General features: G+C 29.8%; 2 protein-coding genes and 1 long non-coding RNA gene across 4 annotated transcripts; 2 read left to right on the forward strand and 1 right to left on the reverse strand.

Annotated features, from left to right (window-relative positions):
• The first annotated feature begins 331 nt into the window (after positions 1-331).
• On the forward strand, positions 332-7,531 carry LOC138340735 (uncharacterized). The gene is made up of 8 exons (XM_069292761.1): positions 332-948; positions 1,216-1,397; positions 1,512-1,721; positions 2,145-2,537; positions 2,979-3,169; positions 3,458-3,958; positions 7,288-7,356; positions 7,448-7,531. Exons 1-8 carry the CDS (start codon positions 332-334, stop codon positions 7,529-7,531), a joined length of 2,247 nt encoding a protein of 748 aa, XP_069148862.1.
• An 877-nt stretch (positions 7,532-8,408) lies between these two features.
• Positions 8,409-9,292, reverse strand: LOC138340807 (uncharacterized). The gene is made up of 2 exons (XR_011213656.1): positions 9,004-9,292; positions 8,409-8,660 (listed from the first exon to the last, which is right to left on the reverse strand). It is a non-coding gene; the product is annotated as an uncharacterized lncRNA (long non-coding RNA).
• A 2,655-nt stretch (positions 9,293-11,947) lies between these two features.
• On the forward strand, positions 11,948-25,248 carry ADH3F1a (aldehyde dehydrogenase family 3 member F1). Of its 2 annotated transcripts, NM_001346608.1 has the most exons (10): positions 11,977-12,239; positions 14,354-14,422; positions 14,715-14,811; positions 19,033-19,239; positions 20,658-20,782; positions 21,391-21,495; positions 21,625-21,797; positions 22,781-22,871; positions 23,472-23,621; positions 24,872-25,248. In NM_001346608.1, the coding sequence occupies exons 1-10, from the start codon at positions 11,994-11,996 to the stop codon at positions 25,109-25,111; spliced, it is 1,503 nt and encodes a 500-aa protein (NP_001333537.1). In that variant the 5' UTR covers positions 11,977-11,993; the 3' UTR covers positions 25,112-25,248. The 2 variants fall into 2 exon arrangements, with proteins under 2 accessions (XP_069155641.1, NP_001333537.1); XM_069299540.1 differs by lacking the exon at positions 21,391-21,495 and having other exon boundaries at positions 11,948-12,239; positions 24,872-25,243.
• Positions 25,249-27,146: the final 1,898 nt, after the last annotated feature.

Raw genomic sequence — 27,146 nt, forward strand, 5'->3', positions numbered from 1 at the left:
GTTGGAGATTCTTGCTAAGTGTTAGTCTTTTTACTCATTTGTTGGTTTAGTTGGGTTAATATGTTGGATTGGCTTACCTATTGGTTGGGAACATATGTACCATCACGACTTGCAAATTGGGTCGTGACAAATTTGGTATCAGAGCCCTAGGTTCATCGGTCTCAAAAGTACAAGAGCAATGTCTAATAGAGTCTTGCGGATCGGTATGAAGACGTCCATACCTTTCTTCAAGAGGCTATAGGACATTTAAGAAATATTATGTTCTTTTATTCATTATCGTGCACACTTGACCTTGTAGAAATTCTAGTCTTGATATCTCATTCTCTCTCAGATGGCGAGGAATCGTACATCGGCAAGTGGTGGTCAGGATCCTATTCCTGCGCATGCTTCTAGGAACACTATCCGAGGTAGAGGTAGGGGTCGAGCTCGAGGTCGGGGTAGGAGCCGTATTACAGCACCTTTGGATGGTCAAGTACCAATAGCTACCCAAGGTCATGGTCGGACCGTACCTCCTGATGCAGAAGTTATTCATGAAGATGTGCAAGATCGTGTCGAGGGGGATGGGCAAGCTCAGGCTCCACCCAGTACTATTGTCCCCCCAGTGCTTCAAGATACCTTGGCTCGTATGTTAGGAATCCTAGAGGAGATGGCCCAGGCAGGAGCTTTGCCTGTCACTTCTGATGGCTCACAGACCCGTGTTGGAGGTCAAACTCCAGATCCGATAGTTGCTCCAGATTCTCAGACTCTCAGAACTCAGCCAGCTGCCGCTGTTGCTCCTCGTTTGGATAGTATGGAGTTTCCAGATATGACATCACATTTGGTGAACAGGCCTTCTATGACTATTGATGAGCAAAAGATATTTGGGATGTTCAGACTAATAAATCCTCCTACTTATACTGGTGACTTAGCTGAGGATGCATATGAATTCATAGTTAGTTGTCATGAGAGGTTGCATAATCTTGGATTAGTGGAGTCTCGTGGAGTTGACTACACAGCGTTTCAGATGACTGGCTCTGCTAAGCAGTAGTGGAGGGATTATATTAGTACTAGGCCAACTGGATCCCATCCACTATCCTGGACTCAGTTTACTCGGGTATTTCTATCCAAATTTGTTCCACGCAGTGAGAGGGAGCGCAAGAGGGCCAAATTTGAGGGTTTGCAGCAAAATGGTATGTCAGTTGCAGAGTATGAGGGTAAATTTCATGCCTTGGCTAGGCATGCTTCGATGATACTTCCCACAGAGGCTGAGAGAGTGAGAAGGTTTGTTAAGGGGCTGATTATTCCGATCCGTCTAGGAGTTTCTCCGGTTGCTATTTCTGGTGTTCCATTCCAGAAAGTGGTAGATGCTGCTAAGGAGTTGGAGATGATTCGACGAGAGGGATTTGAGCAGCGAGAGGGCAAGAGGACTCGTTATTTAGGTGATTATGGTGGTGCTCCGCCTAGGAGTCGGGGTTACTTGGGCAGAGGTTATCACCCTCAGTCCAGCAGACCCATTCATGCTTCTATACCAGTGTCTGAGGCTGGTTACGCTGGGCATAACTCTTCGAGCTCGGTGCATACTTCGCAGGGTTCATCTTCTAGGCCTGTAGTTCGTGGAGGACATTCTGGTAATTCAGGTTCCTCCCATCAGCCTGCGTCTCGTAGGGGTTGTTTTGAGTGTGGTGATATAGGACACTTTGTGAGAGACTGCCCTAGGACCAGACGTGGTGGCTTACATCAAGGTTCTCAGGCTTCGACTTCCAGGGCTGCACAACCTCCAGCTAGGGGTGGTGCACAGAATGGTAGAGGTGGTTCTCATTCAGGTAGAGGTGGTTCTCCTTCTGGTCGAGGTGGTGGTCGTGGAGGTTCACAATCTGATGGAGGTCGTTCTCACTATTATGCTTTTCCAGGTAGGCCAGAGGCTGAAGCCTCAAATGTTGTTATCACAGGTATTATTCCGGTTTGTCATCGACCAGCTACTGTATTATTTGATCCAGGCTCTACTTATTCTTAAGTGTCCACATATTTTGCTCCTAGTCTAGATATATTGTGTGAGTCTCTTGATTTGCCGATACGTGTTTCTACTCCTGTCGGGGATTCTATAGTTGTAAATCGGGTGTATCAATTATGTACTGTTACCTTGATGGGGTATGAAACTCATGCAGATTTAAAGGTCTTAGATATGATAGATTTTGATGTGATTCTCGGTATGGATTGTCTATCTTCTTACCACGTAATTTTAAATTGTCATGCCAAGACCATCACTTTAGCTATGCCTGGAATTCCTATAGTAGAATGGAGAGGTTCTCTTAGTCACCCATCTAAGGGTGTGATATCATTCCTTAAGGCTCCTCAGTTGGTACAAAGAGGATGTTTGGCTTACTTAGCCCACATTCGAGATACTAGTATTGAGACTTCTATGCTTGAGACCATTCCAGTAGTGAGTGAATTTTCAGAAGTATTTCCGACCGATTTGCCAGGTCTTCCACCAGATCGTGATATTGATTTTTGTATTGATGTGGAGCCAGGCACTCGGCCTATTTCCATTCCTCCTTATCGTATGGCATCGGTTGAATTGAAAAATTTGAAGTAGCAGTTGCAGGATTTGTTGAGCAAAGGTTTTATTAGACCAAGTGTATCTCTTTAGGGTGCTCCAGTGTTATTTGTGAAGAAGAAAGATGGATCGATGCGTATGTGTATTGACTATCGGCAGTTGAACAAAGTAACCATCAGAAATAAGTATCTGATACCTCGTATTGATGATTTATTCGATCAGTTACAGGGTGCTTCAGTTTTCTCCAAAATTGACTTGAGATCTGGCTATCATCAGCTGAAGGTTAGGGCGGAGGATATCCCTAAGACGGCTTTTCAAACACGTTATGGTCATTACGAGTTTTTGGTGATGTCTTTCGGATTGACTAATGCCTCAGCAGCTTTTATGGACTTGATGAATGGCATGTTCAGACCGTATTTAGATTCCTTTGTTATTGTCTTCATAGATGATATATTGATATACTCACGCACTAAGGAGGAATATGAGCATCATTTGAGGATTGTTCTTGGGATTCTAGAGGAGAAGAAGTTGTATGCAAAGTTTTCAAAGTGTGAGTTTTGGCTTAGTTCGGTAGCATTCTTGGGACATGTAGTGTCAAGGGAGGGTATCATGGTGGATCCTAAGAAGATTGAGGTGGTTAGAGATTAGGTCAGACCTACTTCAGTTACTGAGATTCGGAGTTTCTTGGGCCTTGCAGGTTATTATCGACGGTTTGTTGAGGGTTTATCATCCATTGCATCTCCATTAACTAGATTGACACAGAAGGAGGTGACTTTTCAGTGGTCTGACGAATGTGAGGTTAGTTTCCAAAAGCTCAAGACTTTATTGACTAATGCTCCGATTTTGACCCTACCCGTGGAGGGAGAGGGTTTTGTTGTATATTGTGATGCTTATCGGATTTGTCTTGGTTGTGTGTTGATGCAGAAGGGAAGGGTGATAGCTTATGCTTCGAGGCAGTTAAAGGTTCATGAGAAGAACTACCCGATTCATGATTTAGAGTTGGCGTCTGTTATGTTTGCATTAAAGATTTGGAGGCATTATCTTTATGGTGTGCATTGTGAGATGTTCATGGATCATCGTAGTCTCCAGTATATATTCAATCAGAGGGATCTCAATTTTAGGCACAGGAGATGGTTGGAATTGCTCAAAGACTACGATATGACTATTCTTTATCATCTAAGCAAGGCAAATGTTGTAGAAGATGCCTTGAGTCGGAAGGCGGTAAGTATGGGTAGTCTAGCTATGTTACAGGTTGGCGAGCGTCCTTTATCTAGGGATGTCCAATCCTTGGCCAATAGCTTTGTGAGACTTGATATTTCAGAATCTGGTAAGGTGTTGGCTTATATGGAGGCTAGGTCATCCTTGTTGGAGCAGATTCGGGATCAACAGTTTCATGATGGTGATTTATGTAAGATTAGGGACAAGGTTTTAAAAGGAGAAGCCAAGGCTGCAATTCTTTATAGTGAGGGAGTTTTGAGGATTAAAGGTCGTATATGTGTTCCTCGTACAGGTGATTTGACTAGATTGATCATGGAGGAGGCTCATAGTTCGAGGTACTCTATTTATCCAGGGGCTACTAAGATGTATCGTGACTTGAAGCAACACTATTGGTGGTGTTATATGAAGAGGGACATAGTAGATTTTGTATCTCGATGTTTGAATTGTCAGCAAGTGAAGTATGAACACCAAAAGCTTGGAGGTATGACTCAGAGGATGCCCATACCTGAGTGGAAGTGGGAGCGCATTGCTATGGACTTTGTGGTAGGGTTGCCACGTACCTTGGGTAAGTTTGATGCTATATGGGTCAACGTGGATCGACTGACTAAGTCTGCACACTTTGTACCAGTTTAGACTACCTATAACTCAGAAAGGTTAGCCAAGATTTATATTCGGGAGATAGTTCGGTTGCATGGGGTTCCTATATCTATTATTTCAGATCGTGGCACCCAATTTACATCTCATTTCTGGCGGTCTATGCAGAAAGAGTTGGGCACTCAGGTGGATCTTAGTACAGCCTTTCACCCTCAGACTGATGGTCAGTCTGAGCGGACTATTCAGGTTCTTGAGGACATGTTGCGGGCGTGTGTGATTGACTTTGGTGGTCAGTGGGATCAGTTCTTGCCTTTAGCGGAGTTTGCTTACAATAATAGTTATCATTCGAGCATTGGGATGGCACCATTTGAGGCTCTGTATGGTAGGAGATGTCGATCTCCAATTGGCTGGTTTGATGCATTTGAGGTTAGACCATAGGGTACAGATTTGTTGAGGGAGTCTTTGGACAAGGTCAAGTTGATCCAAGATAGACTTCTCATGGCTCAAAGCAGGTAAAAGAGTTACGCAGATAGGAAGGTTCGTGATTTAGAGTTTATGGTTGGAGAGAGGGTTCTACTTAAGGTTTCACCCATGAATGGTGTGATGAGATTTGGAAAGAAGGGCAAGTTGAGTCCAAGGTACATTGGTCCTTTCGAGATTGTGGAGCGTATTGGTGAGGTGGCATATCAGTTGCTTTGCCACCTGGGTTGTCAGGTGTCCATCTTGTATTTCATATTTCAATGCTTAAGAAGTATCATCAGGGTGGTTATCATGTGATTCAATGGGATTCAGTGTTACTTGATCAGAATTTGACTTTTGAGGAAGAGCCGATAACTATTTTGGATAGGCAAATTCAGAAGCTAAGGTCCAAGGAGATTGCTTCAATAAAGGTTCAATGGAAGCATCGTCCACTAGAGGAGGCTACATGGGAGACAGAGTCAGACATGAGGAGTAAATATCCTCATCTTTTTGAGCGTTCAGGTTAGCTCTTTTCTTTTTCCGTTCGAGGACGAACGCTTGTTTAAGTGGTAGGTGATGTAACGACCCGCTGGTCATTTTGAAAACTAGGACTATTTTGACTCCTTTTGAATACTTAAAGGGGTATTTTTAAACTATTCGATAACTACGAGTATCTAGTTGATGAGAATTTATTAAATAATTTACATAGAAATAGTTAAAAAAGGGCATATGTATAAATACTCCTTAAAATTTGACTCATATAATTAAATATATTAGTAGGTTATTTTAGAATATTGAAATAAAAGTTAAAAACAACCTCTTGGAGATGAGCGGAACCAAACTGCTACGGCGGCATTGATTTCCAGGTAAACAATCCAGATTCAATAATGTTTATATATAATGATATGGTGCACTTGAAGTAATTTAATAAAATAAATGTTAGAGGTGATTAAGCCTATGGTAGTTGCCGGAGTGCATATTGTATTAAATATCAAAAAGGCATAGGGTAAATTGAGGTAATGATGCCAATGAATTCTTAAACATTGGACACATTATGCATTTATATGTATAATTTATTAAAAAGTTAGGCAATTGACTGTATGCACTTGAAGAAAAGAAAGAATGTGATTACGACACTACGGTATTCTTTGGTTCTCTTAATTGATTATTATTTGTACTTATTTTATCAAATTAAGATAATAGTTTTTGATATATTGGGATAGGCAATTAATTATTAGATGTATATTATATGATTTAACATTGAATTCTAGGGTACTTTAGCAAATATGATAAATTTGGAGAGGTTAAAGTTAAATTCTTGACTTGAAATTTAGCAAATATGATAAATTTGGCATACAAATTTTATCAAGGCTTGGAGCTAGATTAGAAATATGAGTGAGTTTTAGGGTCTACGATAGACATATAATGATTTGATACAAACTCGCTTACTTACGAATAATTGCATCATTGGTAGATCGTGAACGTTCCGAAATTTTGCGAAAAGGGAAGGAATTACCTTGAGGTTTCGTGGCACGAGTTCGGCACTGAGGTATGTTAAGACTTTTTAGACTTGTTGAAGGACGTTTTCCTAATTAAAGATAAAAAATGAAAATAGACAAAAGGGTAAGAGCGAAAGATGGGGGTCTCGTATCAATGGTGTGACGGGCATTGGTACGATTACCGGTGTTATAAAACGAAAAATTTCTACTATAGAATGTGGATTGTAATTTGAGAATGCCAAGCATATGGGAATTAGGTGATATATTATTGACTTGAAATCCTTGTGTGATTATGTTTTCTTTATTACACCTGTATAGTTGTGATAATCGAGGTGGTTATGTAGTATGTCGATATTTGACTGATTCGGGTGCATCATCATCCCCTTTATCGAAATAATATTGTGTACATGCATTGACATGAGATTGAGTATAAGTTGGGCACGTGGAGATCGTCCGTGCTGGGGATGGTGAGATGTTAAGATTGTAATTTGGGCACGTAGAGACCGTCCGTGCGAAAATTGTTTGATATTATGATAGTGCATTGAGATCGTCCGCACAGACACGTGGAGATCATCCGTGTCGGTATATGGACCTCGCGAGTCACCCATGGGTCATGAACTCTCGATGTATTTCCGAGGAGTATCATGTATATACGGTTGAGTGAGTATTGGGTATTCTGAGACATATCATTACATGGTATCATATTGCATTGCATTTCATCCCATCATTCATTCTTGATGATTTTATGTTTCGTTTGGTGTTTGGAAAATACTTAATGTTGATTTCCTTTATGGATGAAACTTAAATAGTATGTGTAATATATATATATATATATATATATATATATATATATACTTGTGTAATTTAAGAATTTATTTTCTTATATAACTCCCGTCACTACTTCTTCGTTGTCGGTCAATGAGACATACTGGGTACACGTGGTTTCATACTCATACTACACTTGTTGCACTCTTTGTGGTGCAGATTCGATTCCGAGTAGGAGCACATCTCGTGGAGCAAATTGAGTCCGAGCTTGAAGTTCATGGAGTTGTGGTGAGCTGCTTGGCTGTTCTGTGGCCCACACCTCCCTCTAGCTTTTATTTATTCTGTTATTAGTATTCAGACAGCATATCCCTTATGTTAGATTTGTCATTTAGTTTCAGACTTGCATCGAATTATAGAAGCTCTTGCACTTAAGACACCAAATTCTTGGGGTGAAATATTTTAGCTTTCGCATTTCGTACTTATAAGGAACTCAATGTTGGAGATTCTTGCTAAGTGTTAGTCTTTTTACTCATTTGTTGGTTTAGTTGGGTTAATATGTTGGATTGGCTTACCTATTGGTTGGGAACATAGGTGCCATCACGACTTGCAAATTGGGTCGTGACACATAGTCAAGTGAAGTTTGAGAGAAAATCATAGTTAATTGACTTTCTAAGAAAATAATTTATAATTGAGTGATTTTTGAGTTAAAAATTAAAGTTAAAAAACATTCATAATTAAGAAAATATCGTACATATTATCTCATAATAAAAAGGTGATTATATTTATTGGGTAAACTTTTTTTTAACAGGATGATTAACATAAATTGGATTCTATATACGATCTTAGCAAATAAACGAAAATTCATAACAAAAATATAATACACTATCACAAAATTATTTCTAAAAAGATATATATTTATAATCAAATTTTAGTTCAATAAAAAAATAAAATTGAACATAAATTGTAATGTACTGTTATTTAATATAGTTCTCTCAAATAGTAATAAGTAATAAATTCAATTGGTAATAATAAATAAAGTAGACATTGATTTGAAATAATAATAAATTTAATTCATAGAAATAACAGTTAAATACCTATATAATCAGGTAACCACACATGAATTAAATGTAAAACGATAAGTTGAATTTTATATATATATATATATATATATATATATATATATATATATATATATATATATATATATATATATAAGAAAAATATCAAATTGTCACGACCCAAAAATGGGCGTGATGGCACTCGTCTTATCCCACCAAGACAAGTCAGCCTAAAACCAAATATCTAACAAAGTGCGGAAGTAAATGACAATCCAACAACAATTTCTAGTATGAAACCAAGTCATATTAATTCAATCCCCAAAACCAGGTTATCACGTGCACAAGCCTCTAATGTAAACATTAGAATTGAAACAAAATAGAAGTCTAAAATGAAGTTGTCTTTCAAGTAAAAACAAAATCATAAACTGGAGTAGGAAAGTTCGCTGAGATGACAAACAGCTACCTCACAATCCTCCACAAGATGCCTCGAAAATGAAGAGAATAGAAGGTATCACAAAGATCCAGGCTCGTAACCTACAAAAATTTGTAGAAGCAAGGGGTGAGTACCAAACCACGCGGTACCCAACAAGCAAACCTCGAAACACAAGTTAAGTGAACAAAATACGGGTACTCCTTACACCCTATCTAAACCTCCACGCTACAGCCTAACAGTTTACCAAACACACCACTCAATAACCACACTCTATCAGTTTACACATTCTCAATAACAACTCAATATTCAACAATCACAGACTTCACAGAGAAACAATCACAAGATCAGCAAAACACATGTTCAAGTTCATCAATAATAAAATGTGCAATGCCATGAGATGCAATGTCAAATATCGTGATGCATGTCTTTCCTAACGATACACACCCGTTGTCTCTCAGTCCGGGACCCATGGGGGACATCCATGCATCTGTCGCGGCGCACGACACGACCCTCGATAAGTAGTAACCTTCGCGGCGCGCGATACGTCCCTCAAAATATAATATCCATCGCGGCGCGCGATACGACCCTCGAAAATGGTACACCATCCTCTTACCACAACCATGTCTCAGATACAATGCAAATGACATGCTCAAATATAAAATTAGTAAATCAAACTCTTTCGACAATTTGAAATTTCATAATTTAAAATTATGAAAAGAAAATGTATATTGGCCAGATGTTAATTTTGTATTATAAAATTTTAAATCACAAAATGAAATCATACGTTCAAAATGCTACGGTCAAAATGCCTATTTACTTGCTTATTCACTCCGTTTGTTTCGGCCACACAAACATGTCGGCGATGCATTTATTTGTTTGTTAGCACAACTTAACTATTTTCATCTATTTTATTTTAGAGTGTCAAAGGTATAATATATTTTTTTAAAAAAAAATCACACATGAACTATTGAAAATTTCATAAATACATTTAAATATTATTTATAAATAATTGAAAAACGCATCTTAAATAATATGTCATTAGGTATGTATTGCATCCTTTTTTAAAAATTAGGACTTGTCATATGATTACAACTTGGAAAATAGTTCCACTATAAAATTAAAATGAAGAATAAATTAAATTAATCTTCTAGAGAAAAAATGAAGAATAAAATGGAGACATGTTTTATAAGTGTAGAAGGAGGAGAATGAGATCCGAAAAAAAAATCACAATAAAAGTTTTCTATGTTTTCCCTCAGCATTAATTGTTTCTTCAAATTATTTTTTAAGACTTAATCTAAATATTATGAATGATTTCGTAACACCCACATTAATAATATTTTTTAACAGTTATGTTAAATTAAAATATGATGACTAAAAATAAATATAAAAAATAAGTCAATTGTATTTCTTATACTCTTGATAATTGAAGTATAAAACTAAAAAATTATTATATAAATACCTTTTTGACATTTAACTCTCTATATTTTTCTATTTAAAATCAGTTAATGTTGATAAATAACACAAACAAGTTGAACATTTATATATTTGTAGGACAGCTAAGAGAACTTTATAACTTTATTTATTATTTGCTGCGCAAATAATTAATAAAGTTAAATGTAAAATTTATGTAACTATTGGTGCTAAAAAATCAACCATAATATAGTTTTTTTTCCTTAAGGAAATCCTAAATGACTCATATATACCCTTTTCCTATGATGAAAATGAAAAAAAAAATTAATTTAATTTTAATTTATTTTTTTAAAAAATAGTTTCATATGAATAAATTTAATTCTCGTGAAAAATATTTTTTTTTAATTTTTTTTGTTTCAATGACTACTTTAGAATTATTATTTTGATAATCAAATTTATTTATGTTTCACTAATTCTTGTAAAAATTATTGTAGATGACAAAATTTTTTTCTTCGAATACAAAAATCAAATTACAATATAAGCAAACAAAATAGTTAAAGTTTCTTTAAATCAAGGAATAAAAGAAAAAAATAATAAGAATAAGAAACTCAAATAATTATAATAAAAGAAGTCAAAATAATTTATGCATGAAAAAAATTTAAATATACCTTAAACTTTAATAGAAGCATCATATCTATCCTAAATAATCTTTTTTAAAACTAAAATTAAAATACAAATTTAAAACTATTTTTTTAACTTCGGTTAAATAAAAGATATATGTGAGCTCATTTTGTAACGACGGGGGTATATGTGAGCCGTTTGTATAACGATAAGGGTATATATAAGCCACTTTTATAATGATGAATATATCAGCTCCAAATGACAGAGCTGAGGAATATATTAGACTATTTTCCTTTTTTTCTTTTCCTTTTCAAAAGGCAAAAGGTTTCTGGTTTATTCTTCATTAAAAAAAATGGTTCATATATATTTTTATTATCAAGAAATTAGCACACTTATATTTCTTATTTTTACGTATCTCATCTATTGTTATAAAGGTGATAAAATTATTTTTAATTTCTTTTTGATATTTAATATTTTATAAAATTACATATTTAATCATTTTCACATATGATTATTTTTAACTTCTTTGATTATTATTATTTAAATTTATTGTTTTTTATTTTTTTATTCTTTAGTAAACAATAAGAGAATTTTTTTTTAAAAAAAAAAGGAGAAATCAAAAGAAGTTTGGAATAGTTATTGAAACCAACATGAACATAATTGTGGAGTTCTGGAAAAATTGGAACTCACAATAATATGAACAAAATGGAAATCATAAGAAGTTCGGAATATTATAATTTGACCCACTATTAAAAACAATACTATTTTATTATTGTATCTCTCATTTAAAACTTTTGACTGATCGTTCTCAGAGGTATTTTAATTGAATTGTGACGAATAAAAGAGTATTCTCTCTATTCGAATTACTATCGATGTAAAAAGATATTTCTATATTTAAACATAACTTAATTTTAAAATATATGTCCTATCTTTCAATCTTAATGAAACAATTTATAAACACACAAACATGTAAGACTTAGTTTAAACAAAAAATTTGAATTTCTTTTTGTTTCATATATTTCATATTATATCAAATTATATCACATAAACTAAGATGAATAAGAGTAACGTTCTCTTCTATAAAAATTATGGAATTTTCCACTATTTCAAATGACAATTTGTTTCCCTTAGCATGATAGACTATAAATGAAAAAAGCCTAAATCATGATTTATATCATAAATTTTCATTAGGAAAAATCTTTGTTTTTGATAGTGACCAACATTTCACATAACTAATATTTAAGTGAGAAAAAAAAATATTTAAGTGAGTAAAATTTAAAAAAAATAAAAAAAAGGTCCACATGTCCATTTATTTTCTAATTTAAGACTAGAAGGGTCTATCTAATTAAGTTAGCAAGTATAAATACCAATCAATGGAAAATAACTAAAGAAAAATAAATATCATGAGTACTACCACAATGACAAAGTTGTGTAATTCTTACCCCACCACCCCCCAAATAATGTTGGAGTGTGAGAAAGAATTAGAAGTCTTAAAAGAGACTTTTAAGTCTGGGAAAACAAAAGAAGAATCATGGAGAAGGTCACAATTAAAAAATTTGTTAAAACTTCTTGAAGAGAAAGAAAATGATATATTCAAAGCTCTCAAACAAGACTTGGGAAAACACAAAGTTGAGGCTTATAGAGATGAGGTAATTCCCAGTTAATTCATCGCCTAAAAAGCTTTTTTGATGTTTGAGTTTTCACATAGTTCGTCGTTGACTTACTCTTGGCTAATTGAATTTTCATATAATCTGTCATTTTTATCGCTAAATAAAATATTAAACTTTTATTATTTAGCTACAAAATTTGTTCGTGAATAATTTTTTATTTTCCTATGGTGATATTGGATGGTATGTACCAACCTTTGTTAAAGTTTTTATCAACAACATACTGCAATCACGAAGGAACTAAATACAAATATCTTTTCTTTAGGAAAAATAATTTGAAGTTTACCTTCATATAATTTTAATTTTCCTAGTGATTTGTAATATTACGTTCATCTACCTTTGTATTTAATTTCTTTAGAAGAAAGTTTTAATTTTTATTAATTTACTATTGATTTATTTTGCAAAATAATTAATAACATTTTATGATATTCCAAAATTATCCTTTTAGTTTCTTAATTATTCTATTTATTCGTTCATTCATTCATATATTACATATTAATATGAAGAAAGTTTCAACAAACATTAATAGTGTAATAACTCAATGAAAATAACCATAAAACTTATCATTTTAATGAGCATTGAATATTAATTAAGATCAAGTATATAATGAGTTTTTATTATAATTAGAACTATATGAATTTTCTGGTATGATCAAGTTGAAACTCCATTATTTTGTGATAATATTTTAAATAAGTACATTATAACATTTAGGAGGAAATGGGTAAAAGAAGTTGCGGCAATATTTATTGACTATATATGAAGGGTATTTTGTTGCGCTGTCTTTTTTTTTTTTTTTTAAATATAGTGGAAAGCTTTTTTTATTTAATGATGGTTGTTATAGACATATAGTAAAAAATAAATTTCATGAGAATATATTAAATGATATATGAAAAAGTTCTCTTTTCTCATATATTATGGACTCAAGTTTTCCACTTATAGTTAGGCTTTGCCATTTGGCCCTATTCTCAACATGATTTCATTAATGTTGAAATATTTAGGTGGGGGGTTAATTAGGATTTTAGGAGAGAATTGAGAAATTGAAATTGATTGACTATTATAATATTATTATATGAAGATTTTATAACTAAATATTTATAAACATGTTAGTAAATTTCTTAAGCAATATAAGTAAGATTTAAATTGATATAAATTATTACATTTACGTGAATTCAAAAGAAACTTCTAGCCCCAGAAGATGAAAGTGTCAACCTACCTAATTGAATGCCCTCAACTTTAGCAAGTACCTTGTGATTGGTGGTATTAAGTTGGGAAGTACCTTCCAATTTTTTATTTTTTTTTATTTTTTTGATTTTAAGTGTTTAAAATCTATTTTCTCCGTTTATTATTAATTGTCAGATATATTAAAAATAATTGTTTGAAATCAATTGTCAATTTAAATAATTAAGAAATAATTAGTTTTTTTTCAATTTTGTCCTACAAGACTACTTTAATATATAAAAAGTTGATTTTTACAGCTTTACGAAAGTACAAATCATTTTAATAATGATTAATAGTAGAATTATATTAGTCAAATTACATCTTATATTAATTTTTTCTTAAAGGTTATATATAATATTATCCCGACAAATAATTGTGGACCGAGGAAGTGAAGTACATGAAATCTAAAGTCCAAATTCATATAAAAAAAATTCTATATTGAGAGAATATAAAATATTCCTTAACAAATACGATTTCATATTTAATATCCATGAGGACTCAAATCGAAATCTTTTATTAAGAATAACCCGCATTGGCACACTTTACTTCTTTAATTGTGTAAATAGTATGTAATATGTCGGCAAGATTTATTTTAAAAGCATAGCTGAGTCCAATCATGCAAGAAAACCACCTCTTAGCTATATTTTTGTTGTTTGATAAATAAAAAATTAGTTACAAAATTTATCAGTAATTTTAGCTAATTCTTTGTTACGTAAATTCTAGTTAACTGAATTTTTATACAATTCGTTATTAAATAGAATTATTATTAATATTTTTTACTATTTAATTATAAAATTTTATTTGTCACTATATCATTGTGATTAAATATAACAATTCCATCAAAACTAAGAATTGTATCTATTGTGTTTTAATTATAGGTTGGAACATTAGTAAAATCTGTCCATTATGCGCTGGATGGTTTAAAACAATGGATGTCTCCCAAAAAGGTAATGAGTTTTTTTTTCATAATTATATTTCTACAAAAATATGTTTTACAATAAAATATTGAAATTCAATTTAAAAATTTTCAAGAATTTAAAATTTATAAAGTATATAATTAAATTTATATCCATAATCAAATATAATAACAGTTTTCAAATATTATTTTTCACTCAAAGAATAAAAAATATTTTTTTAATTAATTTTTACGATAAAATATGCTCAAACGCCCACGAAATAACTCTCGCTATACATTGAATGTAGTCCAAATTAAAAGTAGTGTTGTTATTAATTTGACAGGCTAAATTGCCAATTGCTGCATTTCCTTCTTCAGCAGAGCTGCTTCCTGAGCCTCTTGGTCTAGTCCTCATCATTTCCTCTTGGAATTTTCCTTTTAGTAAGTTTTGATTTTATGATAGCAATTTGAATTAATATTTTGTGATATATTTTTACTTATTAATAAATTAAAATTGTGGTTTGTAGTATTTTTATATTATTTTTAAACATTTAGTTTTTCTTATTTATAATATTCAAGTAATGAAATTTTTAAAATTAATCAAATAAATTTTAAAAAGCAAAATATGACGACTAAAAAATATTAACTTATTTTAAAATAAAAATATTATAATTTTAAATTTCTATCCATTTCGTGCTTTCTTTTTATATTTTAAGTTTGAAATTTCTGACTTTGTTAGAATTAGAAATTTTATGATAGTCATCAGAGTCAAACTTGGCGGAATTCATCATCAAAGCAAAATTAAAAAAAGAAAATATTAGCAGTGTTTAATGTTCTCTCTTTAATGGATAATTAATATTTTCTCTATTTTATATTTTAGTTAAACTATTGAGATATTTTATGGTTCACACTTTTCATTTCATATTAGTTAAATTATTAAGGTATGTTATTATTTACCTTCTCTATTTTTATATAAATTAAATTATTGAGGTGCTTTATGGTTCAAACTTTTAGAAGCGAAGATTTACATATAAATTAAATATAATATTTTATTTTTTTCTTTATTAATTATTGTTAAATTATAATTAAAATAATTAAATATTAATTAATAATTAATAAAGAAGAAGATTGAAAAAATATTTTATTTTTAAAAATTGAATAATTAATTACTTTAAAAAATAAAAAAATATTCTAAAAATTTAATTAATATGAAACGGTCAAGTAAGAGTTAATAATACTTAAATAAAGGTCCGTTTCTAGAGATCACATCATAAATTATGGTGCGACATCAAAAAATTAATGTAGTACCCCATCCCTTCCACATGTTCTTTACTATCTATAAGTCTAAGAATAGGATCAAAGGACTTTTTTGAAATTTGTGTCTAAAATAGTTTTTAGATATTTATATAATTTGAAAATAATTTCATTAATGATAATTGAGTATATAAAAATTAAATTATTTTTAATTATAGTAAGTTTATTTCTTTTGAAACAGATTAAAAATAAAAAAAAAAGCGACACCTAAGATGAAACGAAGAGAGTAGTAATATAAGGTGATTTCATTATTAACTTTATCTACTTTGAAATTATAAATAAAAAATTAATTTTATTATATCAGTCTCTTTAAATATAATAAATATAATATTTTGAAATAATAAAGATAATAAAAAATTAATTATAAAATTATTTATTAATTTTATAAAGTGCATTAATATTTTTTAAAATTTTAATATAGTATAATGAATAATTACATTAATTTATTTTCACCATTTAATAATAGACTATTATTTGATGAAAAAAGTAATACAGAGGGGAATAAGACTTACATGCACTTATCGTTGTATCCAATCAATTAATGCTCGATAAGGTGTCACCAAATGATGAGTATTGCTTTATTAATGTCACATCAAAAGTCATCCTACCAAAAATATCAATTCATCATTAATGTTGTACCATCATACTTTCTTTTTTTTAAAAAAACACATAAAATTTTCACTGATTTGGTTGCAAAATTTATTTTAGTGTTTTCACTTCATTGGTAATTATTTATCTCAATCTCTTTTCAAATGATTTAATTTCATCCTACAATTATAATACTACTGTCACATCGGCAAGTGCAATACACACACTCCAAGTCATTGATCCGTCATGGCCACATCATTACCACATATTACATTATTTAAATTTTGATTTTGATTCTTTTTTCTTTTTATTTATTCACAAATTTAGTAAGAATTTATTTTTTAAAAAATCAGCGCTTGTTCCTCAACTATCACAATCCCCATTGTTAAAAAAACAACAACTCAATCACAACTGCAATTGAACAAACTCACTCACATTAATCCAAGATCTCAAATCTATTCTTACAATTTCACAAAAACACGTTCAATTTTGAAGACATCATCAAAACAATAAATAATGAATGAAAATTTAATTTGAGATAAAGAAATTGTAGATTTTTCATTAACAAAAGCTTCATGTTCATCAGATTCAAACTCTGCCATAAATAATAATTTAGAAGAAAAAATAAATTATTGATTTTTTTTAATCTTTTCCGTGTTTGTCACACCCTTTTACTGCTTTAGAGAAAATGGAGGTTGGTATCGGGGTGTTTCAAAGAAGAGAAAGAAGCTGCAAAGTTCTTCGAAGAAGAAAAGAAAGAGGTGAGGCAAGTGGTGATTGAGGCGTCTAGTCCGAAGAGAAAGAGAAAGGGTCACGATTTGGGTTCAAAGAGAAGATATGAGTCGGGATAGGGGTTTCAGAAAAGGAAAAAAAGGTGTGTGTGTAGAGCCCCCCGGGGGGGGGGGGGGGGTCAACAAGAAGAAAGAAGTGGTGCAAGTGAGGTTGAGGGCGAGAGGGGTGGTGGGGTGTAAGGAAGATGAGGGGGTTAGTGGTACTAAGAACTTAGGGGTGGTGGGGTGTAAAGAAGATGAAGGAAAGAAAGATTATTGGCTAAAAAAAAATAGGGTCCAGTTAGTTTTTTCTGCGCACAGTGACTTTTTTGACTTGCCACAGTAGCTATTCGGATATATTTAAATTCACCTGAAAGATATTACGAGAGGTATTTAAACATCTGTATAGTTTAACTCTTAAAGTAAGATTTATTATCAAGTTTAGGGAGATTTTTTATTTATTAGAGCAGATTATAAGGTGGTAAATAAAACACACACTAAAAAGAATAGAATTTTTTGGTAACTAAAATATTAAGATTTTCTTAAATATTACAGTGTAATTTGCACCATAATAATAATAATAATAATAATAATAATAATAATAATAATTCATTAATTGCTATAATAAAATACTTCATTTGTTTATTTTTATTTGTTACTGTTTGAGTTGGGACATTTATTAAAAAAATAATTATTGATATAATTATTTTATTAAAATATTTTTATTGAATAATATTTAATATTATGTCTTGAAAAATGATTTAAAAAATAAATATTTAATATTAAAGGTAACATAAAAAAATGTCTTTTTATATATCAAAAGAAACAAATAAAAATGAGTGCAAGGAGTAATTTTTATAGCTAAGATAAGATGAAGTAAAAGTATATTAAATACCATTAAATATATGTATTGGGATGTTAGATACTTTATTTTTAATTAGAAGCTCGTTTGGATTTGAATTATTGAATATGAAGTCTTTTTTTGGTAGGAAGAGTTTTGTAAGGTGAATTTATAGGAATATCATATTAATATGTCATTTAATTTAATTTTAGTTGATATTTATGTTATTTAACTATTTATGTGCATAAGTAGACACTCATAGATGTCAATTGAAACAAATTTAATTTAAAAATTACATTTCTGTATAGTATCAAATTTATATTAGTCGAGCCTCAAAACATTAATTAGTTGCCGGATGAGAGATAAAAAAACAAAAAGTAACAAGTCATTGTCCCAGATGTTTATATAGTATCAGAGTAAAATCCATCTCATACAATATTAGACCTTTAAATTAGAAACTGCCACACACCAGATCCCCAATTAACACCTTGCATGAAACGTGGGATGTTAAAGAATGAAAAATTCCTATATTAATGATTAATGAAATATATAATCTCATTATAAGACTTGATCATTCACCCTTTAAGCTAGCTTCTAAAGTCAAATTAAATCTGAATCCTTTATCTAGCTACCGTTCAATCTATTGATGAAATTTCTTTTCGATTGACCTAGTATGCACTCGGACCAATCTAGGAAAATACCCAAGTACCCCATCAACCTATGCCCGAAATTTCATAGACACACTTATACTATACTAAGGTCCTATTACCCCCTGAACTTATTTTATATGTAATTTTCTACCCCTTTTTAGCCTACGTGGCACTAGTTCGGAAAAAAAAGTCAACCATTGTTGGGCCCACAAGATAGTGCCACGTAAGCTAAAAAAGGGGTAAAAAATTATTAATAAAATAAGTTCAGGGGGTAATAGGACCTTAGTATAGTATAAGTGTGTCTGTGAGATTTTAGGCATAGATTGAGGGGGTACTTGGGCATTATCTCACCAATCTACTACACACTAAAAATGATCTTTTGAATTTCATTTGAATTCCTACAAAAATAGCAAGTAGTTGATCATTCGATCGAGTCCGTCCCTTGAAGTCATACCCTAAATAATTAATGTGTTCGTATATTTTTTCATTGAACATATAGGTTTATCATTGGAACCACTAATTGGAGCAATAGCAGCTGGAAATGTGGTATTGTTGAAACCTTCAGATCAGGCTCCAGCATCTTCATCAGTGTTAGCCAAAATAATTCCCAATTATTTGGATAACAAAGCTATTAAAGTCATTGAAGGTGATTATACAGTTGGTGACAAATTGTTGCAACAAAAATGGGACAAGATTTTCTTTACAGGTTTGAACTTAAATTTACAAGATTTATTTTCCTTTTTATATGCCTTGCACAAGATCTACTATACTACGAGAAAAACACCTTTAGAGGTAATAAATAAACACATTAATAAAGAGTAATAAAGTCTTTATCGGATTAGTTAAGTGTCATTAGATCTAATATCGCTAAAGACTTTAGGGACATATATAAAGAGTGTTAATTGCCACTAAAAATATATATTTTATAACAATTAAGCTATTGTCATTCATTAAGTACCGTTAAATATCATTTTTTATATAGCAATGTTGATTTTACCTAACTATTTGTCTGGATATGTTTTGAGACATTCCTTTAAGTTTTTCTTGAAAATAATCATCTATCTTGTAGTTATTTACCTATAACAGATTGTTTAAATATTTATGAATTTAATTAAAACTTCTTTTAGATGATCTCATATGTTTCTATTGTTACCTTATAACCTGACATTTGTATATTGATATAAATAATATGATTACGTATACATGAGTTTTCTAATAATTACATTTTATTTACCTTAATAATGTTGTCGAATATTTATTTAATGATGATTGCATATCACTGGTGATAAAAATTGTACATTTTGTAGAAGTAATTATTGTTTATCAATATCACATGCTCTTGATTTTCAGATCGATTGTTAGATTGAATTTGGTTGTACCACAATTTTGATATACATAAATATTGATACAATTTTGTTAATGGAATATAATAATTGATATCAATTTCATTCTAAAAGTTTATACATAGTGATATACATTATATATATATATATATATATATGAATGATATCAATTTAATAGGCATAACACATAAATGTACTGTTTAACTTGACCTGATTTCATATTTATGTCATTCAATTTTAGTTATGTACAAGTAGACACTTAAACTTGTATAAATTTGAACAAATAGATACACGAGTCCTACGTGACACAATACACGTAAACACTACATAGGACAAAAAATGACATGTAGGAAATGTGTGTCTATTTGTTCAACTGTATACAAGTTTAAGTATCTACTTGTGCATACCTAAAGTTGAAGGACATAAATGTAATTTGAAATCAAATTAAATGATATATTTATGTATTATGCCATTTTAATACATAATGTATGTAGTATGCCATTTTAATCAAATTAATGTATTTGGTTTGCTAAATTCAAAAATTTTATAACTTGAAACATAGAGCATGGGCTACTAGACGTAAATATCATAAATTATGGTTATTTTATGTCATTTAATAGGCCAACTTGTTAGAGTATGATTGTTTTATGGTTCCACATATGTTAACAGTTATGTGGAAAAAAAGTAACAAATAAATAAGAATACTATATTAGTTTGTTCATTTTATTACAAATAATTATATAAAATTAATTAATTTTAAATATTTTCAAAATTTTTACAGGGAGTCCAAAAGTGGCTCAAATTGTTATGGGTGCTGCAGCCAAGCATTTGACTCCAGTGACCCTTGAATTGGGGGGAAAATGCCCTGCTATCATTGATTCACTCTCAAGTTCTTGGGATAAAAAGGTAAATTCAACATTCTTTTCTCTCTATTTTCAATTTTATTTAAATTTCCTTATATTCTAAAAATAAAAATAAAAATAGTACACATATATAAATCGTCACATCATGTACGTGTCAATATGTGATCTAGATCAATAGTAGTTAAATACAGAAGCGCCTCCGCCAGATCGAATGGAAAAGAAAGGCGAATAAATTATGATATGTTAGCGCGTCGACAGTAAGAAGGGAAAACTAAACGTCATGCATAAAATACTTTTATGTTTTAGATATATTTGAATAAGTGAGAAAGAAATTGGAAAAATTAAAGTACCATATTTTTAACAATTTAAAGCATGGTAAGAAAATTCAAATATTTTGCTGAAATCTTATTGCCAATCATCAACAAAATACCTTTTTAACGATTTTACTTCAAGAAAAAAAATTAAAGCCCCCGATATAAAAATAGTAATAAACCAACATGTCATTTCCTTTATTTCTAACTATATTTGAACTCTTTAATGCAAACGATTTGCTTCAAACATTTTAACATCAATTTTTTTAAAAAAAAATAATTTTATTTATCCTATACTAATTTTATCAAATATTTGTTTTTTTTCTTTCACTTCTCATAGATTGCAATGAAAAGAATTCTTTCTGGAAAATTTGGAAGTTGCGCTGGCCAAGCATGTATTGGGATTGATTATATCCTCGTCGACAATACATTTGTCAACGAACTGGTACTAATTGGATTTGATGTGATTACGTTGTTCAGTAAAAAAAATTTCACGAATTCTAGTTTTGATAAATATATATATTGGTTTGTCATCAAATACTAATAATTAATTCTCTTTTCAATGTTGCACTAGGTAAAGTTGATTAAACTTGGGATTCCAAAAATGCTTGGAGAAAATCCAAAAGAATCACATTCAATTTCAAGGATAGTTAACAAAAACCAGTTTTTGAGATTAAAGAATCTCTTAGATGAGCCAATGGTAAAAAAATCAATTATATACGGAGGATCATCCGATGAAGATAATTTGTGAGTAATTTTAATTTTTTTGATATTTTAATTTATAGTTTTTACATTAAAGAATATCAAAATTAACATCTTTATCTCTAAAGTAGCGATTATAAGATTTGCGTGCACTTTATTCATCAAAATATCACTTTTATGAATATATATTGAATATATTGTTGGAGTTTTACATTTAAGTGTAGATATGAGGAAAAAAAACACATTCTTGTCATAAAATGATCTTTGGGAAATGTAGTCCATTGTTTGATCAATGAAAAGTATTTTCTAAAAATATTTCCTCTTTAATACTATTTAATCATATAGAGCTATTAATTAGATAGTGTTTAAAGTCAAGTTTGGGTCATTTAAATTTTTTTAAAAATTTATTTAGTGTTTGATTTTTAATAGTTGTCTCTCAAGATAAATAGCTTTATTACACAATATATATTTATTAATTTTATGATTCAAAATAATGAAAATAATATTTTAGTCAAATGTGTTTAAGAATTTCTGCAAATAACGCATTACAATATTTCATGAATTCAGTTTTTAAAACAAACTTAAAAATCAAATTATTTTTACAAATAATGCATTACAATATTTCATGAATTCAATTTTTAAAAACAAAACTTAAAGACCAACTTATTTAAAGGGAAAAATTAAAGACCCATATATTTGATAAAAAATTACGCAATTACATGGTCAATTTTATCTATTAATATTGATAATAAAATTTAAGTATTAATGAGATGAAGTAATATAATGCATAATATACTATTAATAAGTGAGGAAAGCAATTTCTCCTCTTGTTATAAGAAAATATATTCCTTGAAAAAAGTTTCTTCAATAACCAAAACCAAACCCCACAATCAATATTTTTTTTTTTTGAAAATATTGTCTTCATACCAAACAATACATATTTAGTATAAATTATTATCTTGTGTTATTTTAAAAGTTGCCAACAATATTGCATTTAATTTTTTGAATGATTACATGTGTGAATGCAGGTACATTGAGCCCACAGTATTACTGGATCCTCCCTTGCAATCTACAATCATGACTGATGAAATTTTTGGCCCATTGCTCCCTATCATAACAGTAAGATATACACTATAATATTATTTTTCGAACGCATAAAAAGATTCAGAATTCAAGATTCAAAATACTAAACGAGAAAATTGAAGAATATATTTCATTTCGTTTATAAATTTTCACAAATAAACCTTTTTTTTAAAAACTAAAATCATGAATTGTAAAATCGTATTCTCTTTTTGTCTTTCCCTTGCCCATCACTCCGTTTACTCTTTTTTCTAACAACTTAAACTTCTTTGTCATTTCGATTATCTTTATAATATAATTTGATTTAAGCCTTATAGTATCCTTCAATATATTGCCCCTCTATTACAAGTCTAATATATATTTTTAGAAGTTTAGTTTGATTGTCAAAAATTATATTGACCTTGAATTATAATGTATAATGTGGGTATATCGACTTATTTTATAACATCAACGTATTAGTTGAACGATATTTTATTTGTGTGTGTGTGTGTATATATATATATATATATTAAAATGTAGAGGATTATGTATTGGTCATAAAAAATTTAATAACTAAAATGTACACCACATTTTATTTTTGACAAAAAGGGCAATACTTGTTCTAATTAAGGTTAATTTTGTTTGTTGTTTTGTCAATAGTTGGATAAAATTGAGGATAGTATTGAATTTATCAATGCAAGGCCTAAGCCACTTACTATATATGCCTTTACCAAAAATGAAGAGTTCAAAAGAAAGATTACAAAAGGAACATCTTCAGGAAGTTTGGTGTTTAATGATACAATCATTCAAGTAAGTCTTTTTCCCCCTTTAATTCACTTCTATTTTTTCACATTTATGAAGTAATGTGTGCTACATAGAGAGACTTAAGGTTAGTTAAAATATTGGTTTATATACTATTTAAATATTTATTTAGTCTGAATTTGTTTTAATTATTAGGATCTTGAACAATTTTTACCATGACTTTGTTCTTAACTATCAAACACCATTACTAACGATATTTTGTTGTCACAATCTCTATCACCATTGTCAATAATCACCACCATCGTCTCTACCCATCACCACCAACCATTTTACCATTGCAATTAGTGAATCACCATAACTGTCAATCACTACTATTAATCGCTATTATATTTACCACCTTTATTATTATAGTAATATTTACTGTGATTACCACTCTCACCATCAACCAATTCTATGACTATGGTCAATTCCAATTACTAACCACTTTTGCCTTCATAATTAGCACTATCAACTATCATCAATGCCCTTGTCAATCACCACACATTCGTCAATCAAGGCCTATACTACTATCAATATCATCATCAATCACCACATATTCTTCAGCCACTGCCAACTACTAAAATTGATCAACTTCACCATCATTGACACCGCCACAACCAACTACCTCTATCGCGACGTCACTATAACCAAACACCTCCACCATCGCAACTATAATAACCATAACTGTTACCTACCACTAGCACCAACAATCACCACAACAAATCATCTCTATCATCACCGACAAACACAAAGTTTTTATACTTAAATAATGATTTTGTATACTAAATTTATACTTTTTGTAAGGTTTAACTTCAACAATATATTTATTATATGTAAAAGTAAATAAACTATGCATATTTTGATGTTGAAAAATAATATTGATCATGCAGTATTGAAATCTAAAGACAACATCTTAAAGATTCAAATATGCATTCAGAGTCAAATATTGGTTTTTTATTTTTTTATCACATAAAAGTCCTCCAACTTTTAAGTTTTTTTACACAAAAGTCATCTTTCCATTTTTGTCACATATATAAAAGGTCATCCAACTTTAACCAAATTAGCTAAAAAGTAAATTACTTCAATTTTATACTTTGAATCAAATATATAACATGACACTCCAAAATAAGTAAATTAAATTTAGAACATGTAATTCTAGAACCCCCTCTCAATAATATTGCTCTTTATAACACCAATTTTCATTATGATTTAATGATCAAACTAATCATCAAAATGACTTGCTACACATACAAATGCAGTATGCAGCTGATACACTTCCATTTGGAGGAGTAGGACAAAGTGGCTTTGGAAGATACCATGGAAAATTTTCATTTGATACATTTAGCCATGAAAAAGCAATAGCAAGAAGGAGCTTTCTTACCGACATTTGGTTTAGATATCCCCCTTGGAGTGATCATACACTACAACTCTTTAGATCTGCTTTTATATATGATTATCTTAGTGTAGTTCTTATTACACTAGGACTAAAAAGGGCTTGATGTTTACAAATTATACTTGCAATTATTTGTATTTGTAATTTAATTATTTGTTTGGTATGTAATTTACAATTGAAGTGTGAATGTTCATTTCCATTCAAAACTTATTGAGGAATATAAATGTTTTTATTGTGATTTTCCATTACTCTTACAACTCTTCTTTGTCATAATCCCTATATAATTAATAGTTATGTTCAGGATACATTTTAATATTTACTAATGTAATATTAGAATTTAAAATTTTGTAACGTAATCTATATATATATAAAGCTGAATTCAAATCCGCTGATGTGGCACCCTCCAATGGTAAGCATTTACAATTATCTATTTTTACCTATTTAGTTTTATCTCTTTTTTTTGACTTTTTTAAAATTATATTTTCTACTTTAAATTTATAAGCATTTCATAATTAATAATATTTAAGTGAATGGCAGATGAAAAGATAAGATTTTTTTCATTTTTCACAACAGTTTATATTTAATCTATAAAATAGGAATATTTGATCATTCATAAGCAACAAGACTAGACTCCTTTGCCTCTTGTTCTTCACATCAATCAATTTTTCAATATCATGTTTTTATAAAAGAAAGGTCATGCAACAAGTGTATCTATTTAAAATAAAAGACTATTTGAAAGGATGTTGAAGTATAATTTTTCCTTCAAAAAGATATTTATTGAAAAAAATATTTATTTGGTTGAGAATTCAAGCGTACCTCTTCAAAATACAAAACTTTTTATGAAAAATTCAAGCGTACCTTTTTCAAAATACAAGACTTTTTAAAAGAATGTTTCACTATAATTTTTCCTACAAAGAGATATTCGTTATAAAAAAATTCATGTGGTTGAGATTTTTTTATGATCGGAGAGAGTTCAAAGGCAAGAAGAATATTTAGAAAAAGAATCCATTTATTTATGGAATTCATATCAAATTATGAGGAGGATAAGGAAAAATGTGTTTTCTCATTTGGAAAGAGCCAAAATTTATGTTGACATTATTTCTTTCACCTTCTTTGTTCTACTAATTTCTTTCTTTTTTTTTATTTTTTCCTAAAAGTATTTTCTATTTTGTTTTTTCTGTTATGCATCTTTAGTTAAAAATTAATATAAGAAAACGAAATTATATATGTATGTTTTTTTTTCTTATAGGTTATATTATTTATTAAGATGTTGTATACATGCATTATGGACAAGATATCATGCAAATATTAGTTATAAGAAAGAAATTTAATATTTATATTATATAATACCATGAAAAATGAACATGTGTGCACATATATATATTTTGAGATCATTTTATTATACATGGCTATTAAAATAAAAAACGTTAAATTACTTAAATAAGTAACAAATAAAGATAGAATTTAATATATAAAACGTTTTCAAAAGCAAATTCCAAATTCAAATGTTAGAATTACATTTCATTTTGTATTTATTTATTAATTGATTGGATTTCACCTTATGGATTTCACCTTACAAATATATGTTCTTTTTGTGTGTATTAGATATGACGAGTAATTTCATCATTAATGAATTTATCAATGTTTAAATTATTCATATAATTTTTTTTTAAAAAAAAACAAAAAGCTATCGACGATATTTTTAATTAGCTATTAAAAAAATATAGATACTATAATTACTGGTGCAATATTTTAAATTATAAATAAAAGATTTATTAATAATTTTGTTTTTACCTCTATCTTAATTTTAAAAATTGAAAATTTTACCTTACTATTTTATATATAAGGTAGTCATATTTTAATTTTCTTCATCATCAATACTATAAAATCTCTTTTCATTTCTCAATCTCATTATTAATACTTAAGTCGCTCATTTTTTTTTTTTGTGTTTTTTTTGTTTAAAAAGAATTTATTCAACTTAAGGAATTAGGTATTATAACTTTATATGCATTGCATTTCACTTTTTCTAAAGAGAATTTAATTTATCATTTTAATTTTATTTTAGATTCTTATTTTTGCTAAAAATTTATATCTATATATGTATTTAAAAGTTAAATGATGAAAGAAAAGGTGTCATGTTT

This window comes from Solanum lycopersicum, chromosome 1 (genome assembly GCF_036512215.1).
Source record: "Solanum lycopersicum chromosome 1, SLM_r2.1".
In the NCBI taxonomy this organism is placed as follows: Eukaryota; Viridiplantae; Streptophyta; class Magnoliopsida; order Solanales; family Solanaceae; genus Solanum; species Solanum lycopersicum.

Excerpts from the sequence above, each read along its gene's own strand:
- LOC138340735 (XM_069292761.1), top strand. The coding sequence starts at position 332 with ATGGCGAGGAATCGTACATCGGCAAGTGGTGGTCAGGATCCTATTCCT. Across the intron at positions 949-1,215 it reads ATAGTTAGTTGTCATGAGAG|GCATGCTTCGATGATACTTC; the intron begins GTTGCATAATCT and ends TGCCTTGGCTAG. Across the intron at positions 3,959-7,287 it reads TATGTAAGATTAGGGACAAG|ATTCGATTCCGAGTAGGAGC; the intron begins GTTTTAAAAGGA and ends TTTGTGGTGCAG.
- ADH3F1a (NM_001346608.1), top strand. The coding sequence starts at position 11,994 with ATGAGTACTACCACAATGACAAAGTTGTGTAATTCTTACCCCACCACC. Across the intron at positions 12,240-14,353 it reads TTGAGGCTTATAGAGATGAG|GTTGGAACATTAGTAAAATC; the intron begins GTAATTCCCAGT and ends TTTTAATTATAG. Across the intron at positions 14,423-14,714 it reads AATGGATGTCTCCCAAAAAG|GCTAAATTGCCAATTGCTGC; the intron begins GTAATGAGTTTT and ends TTAATTTGACAG.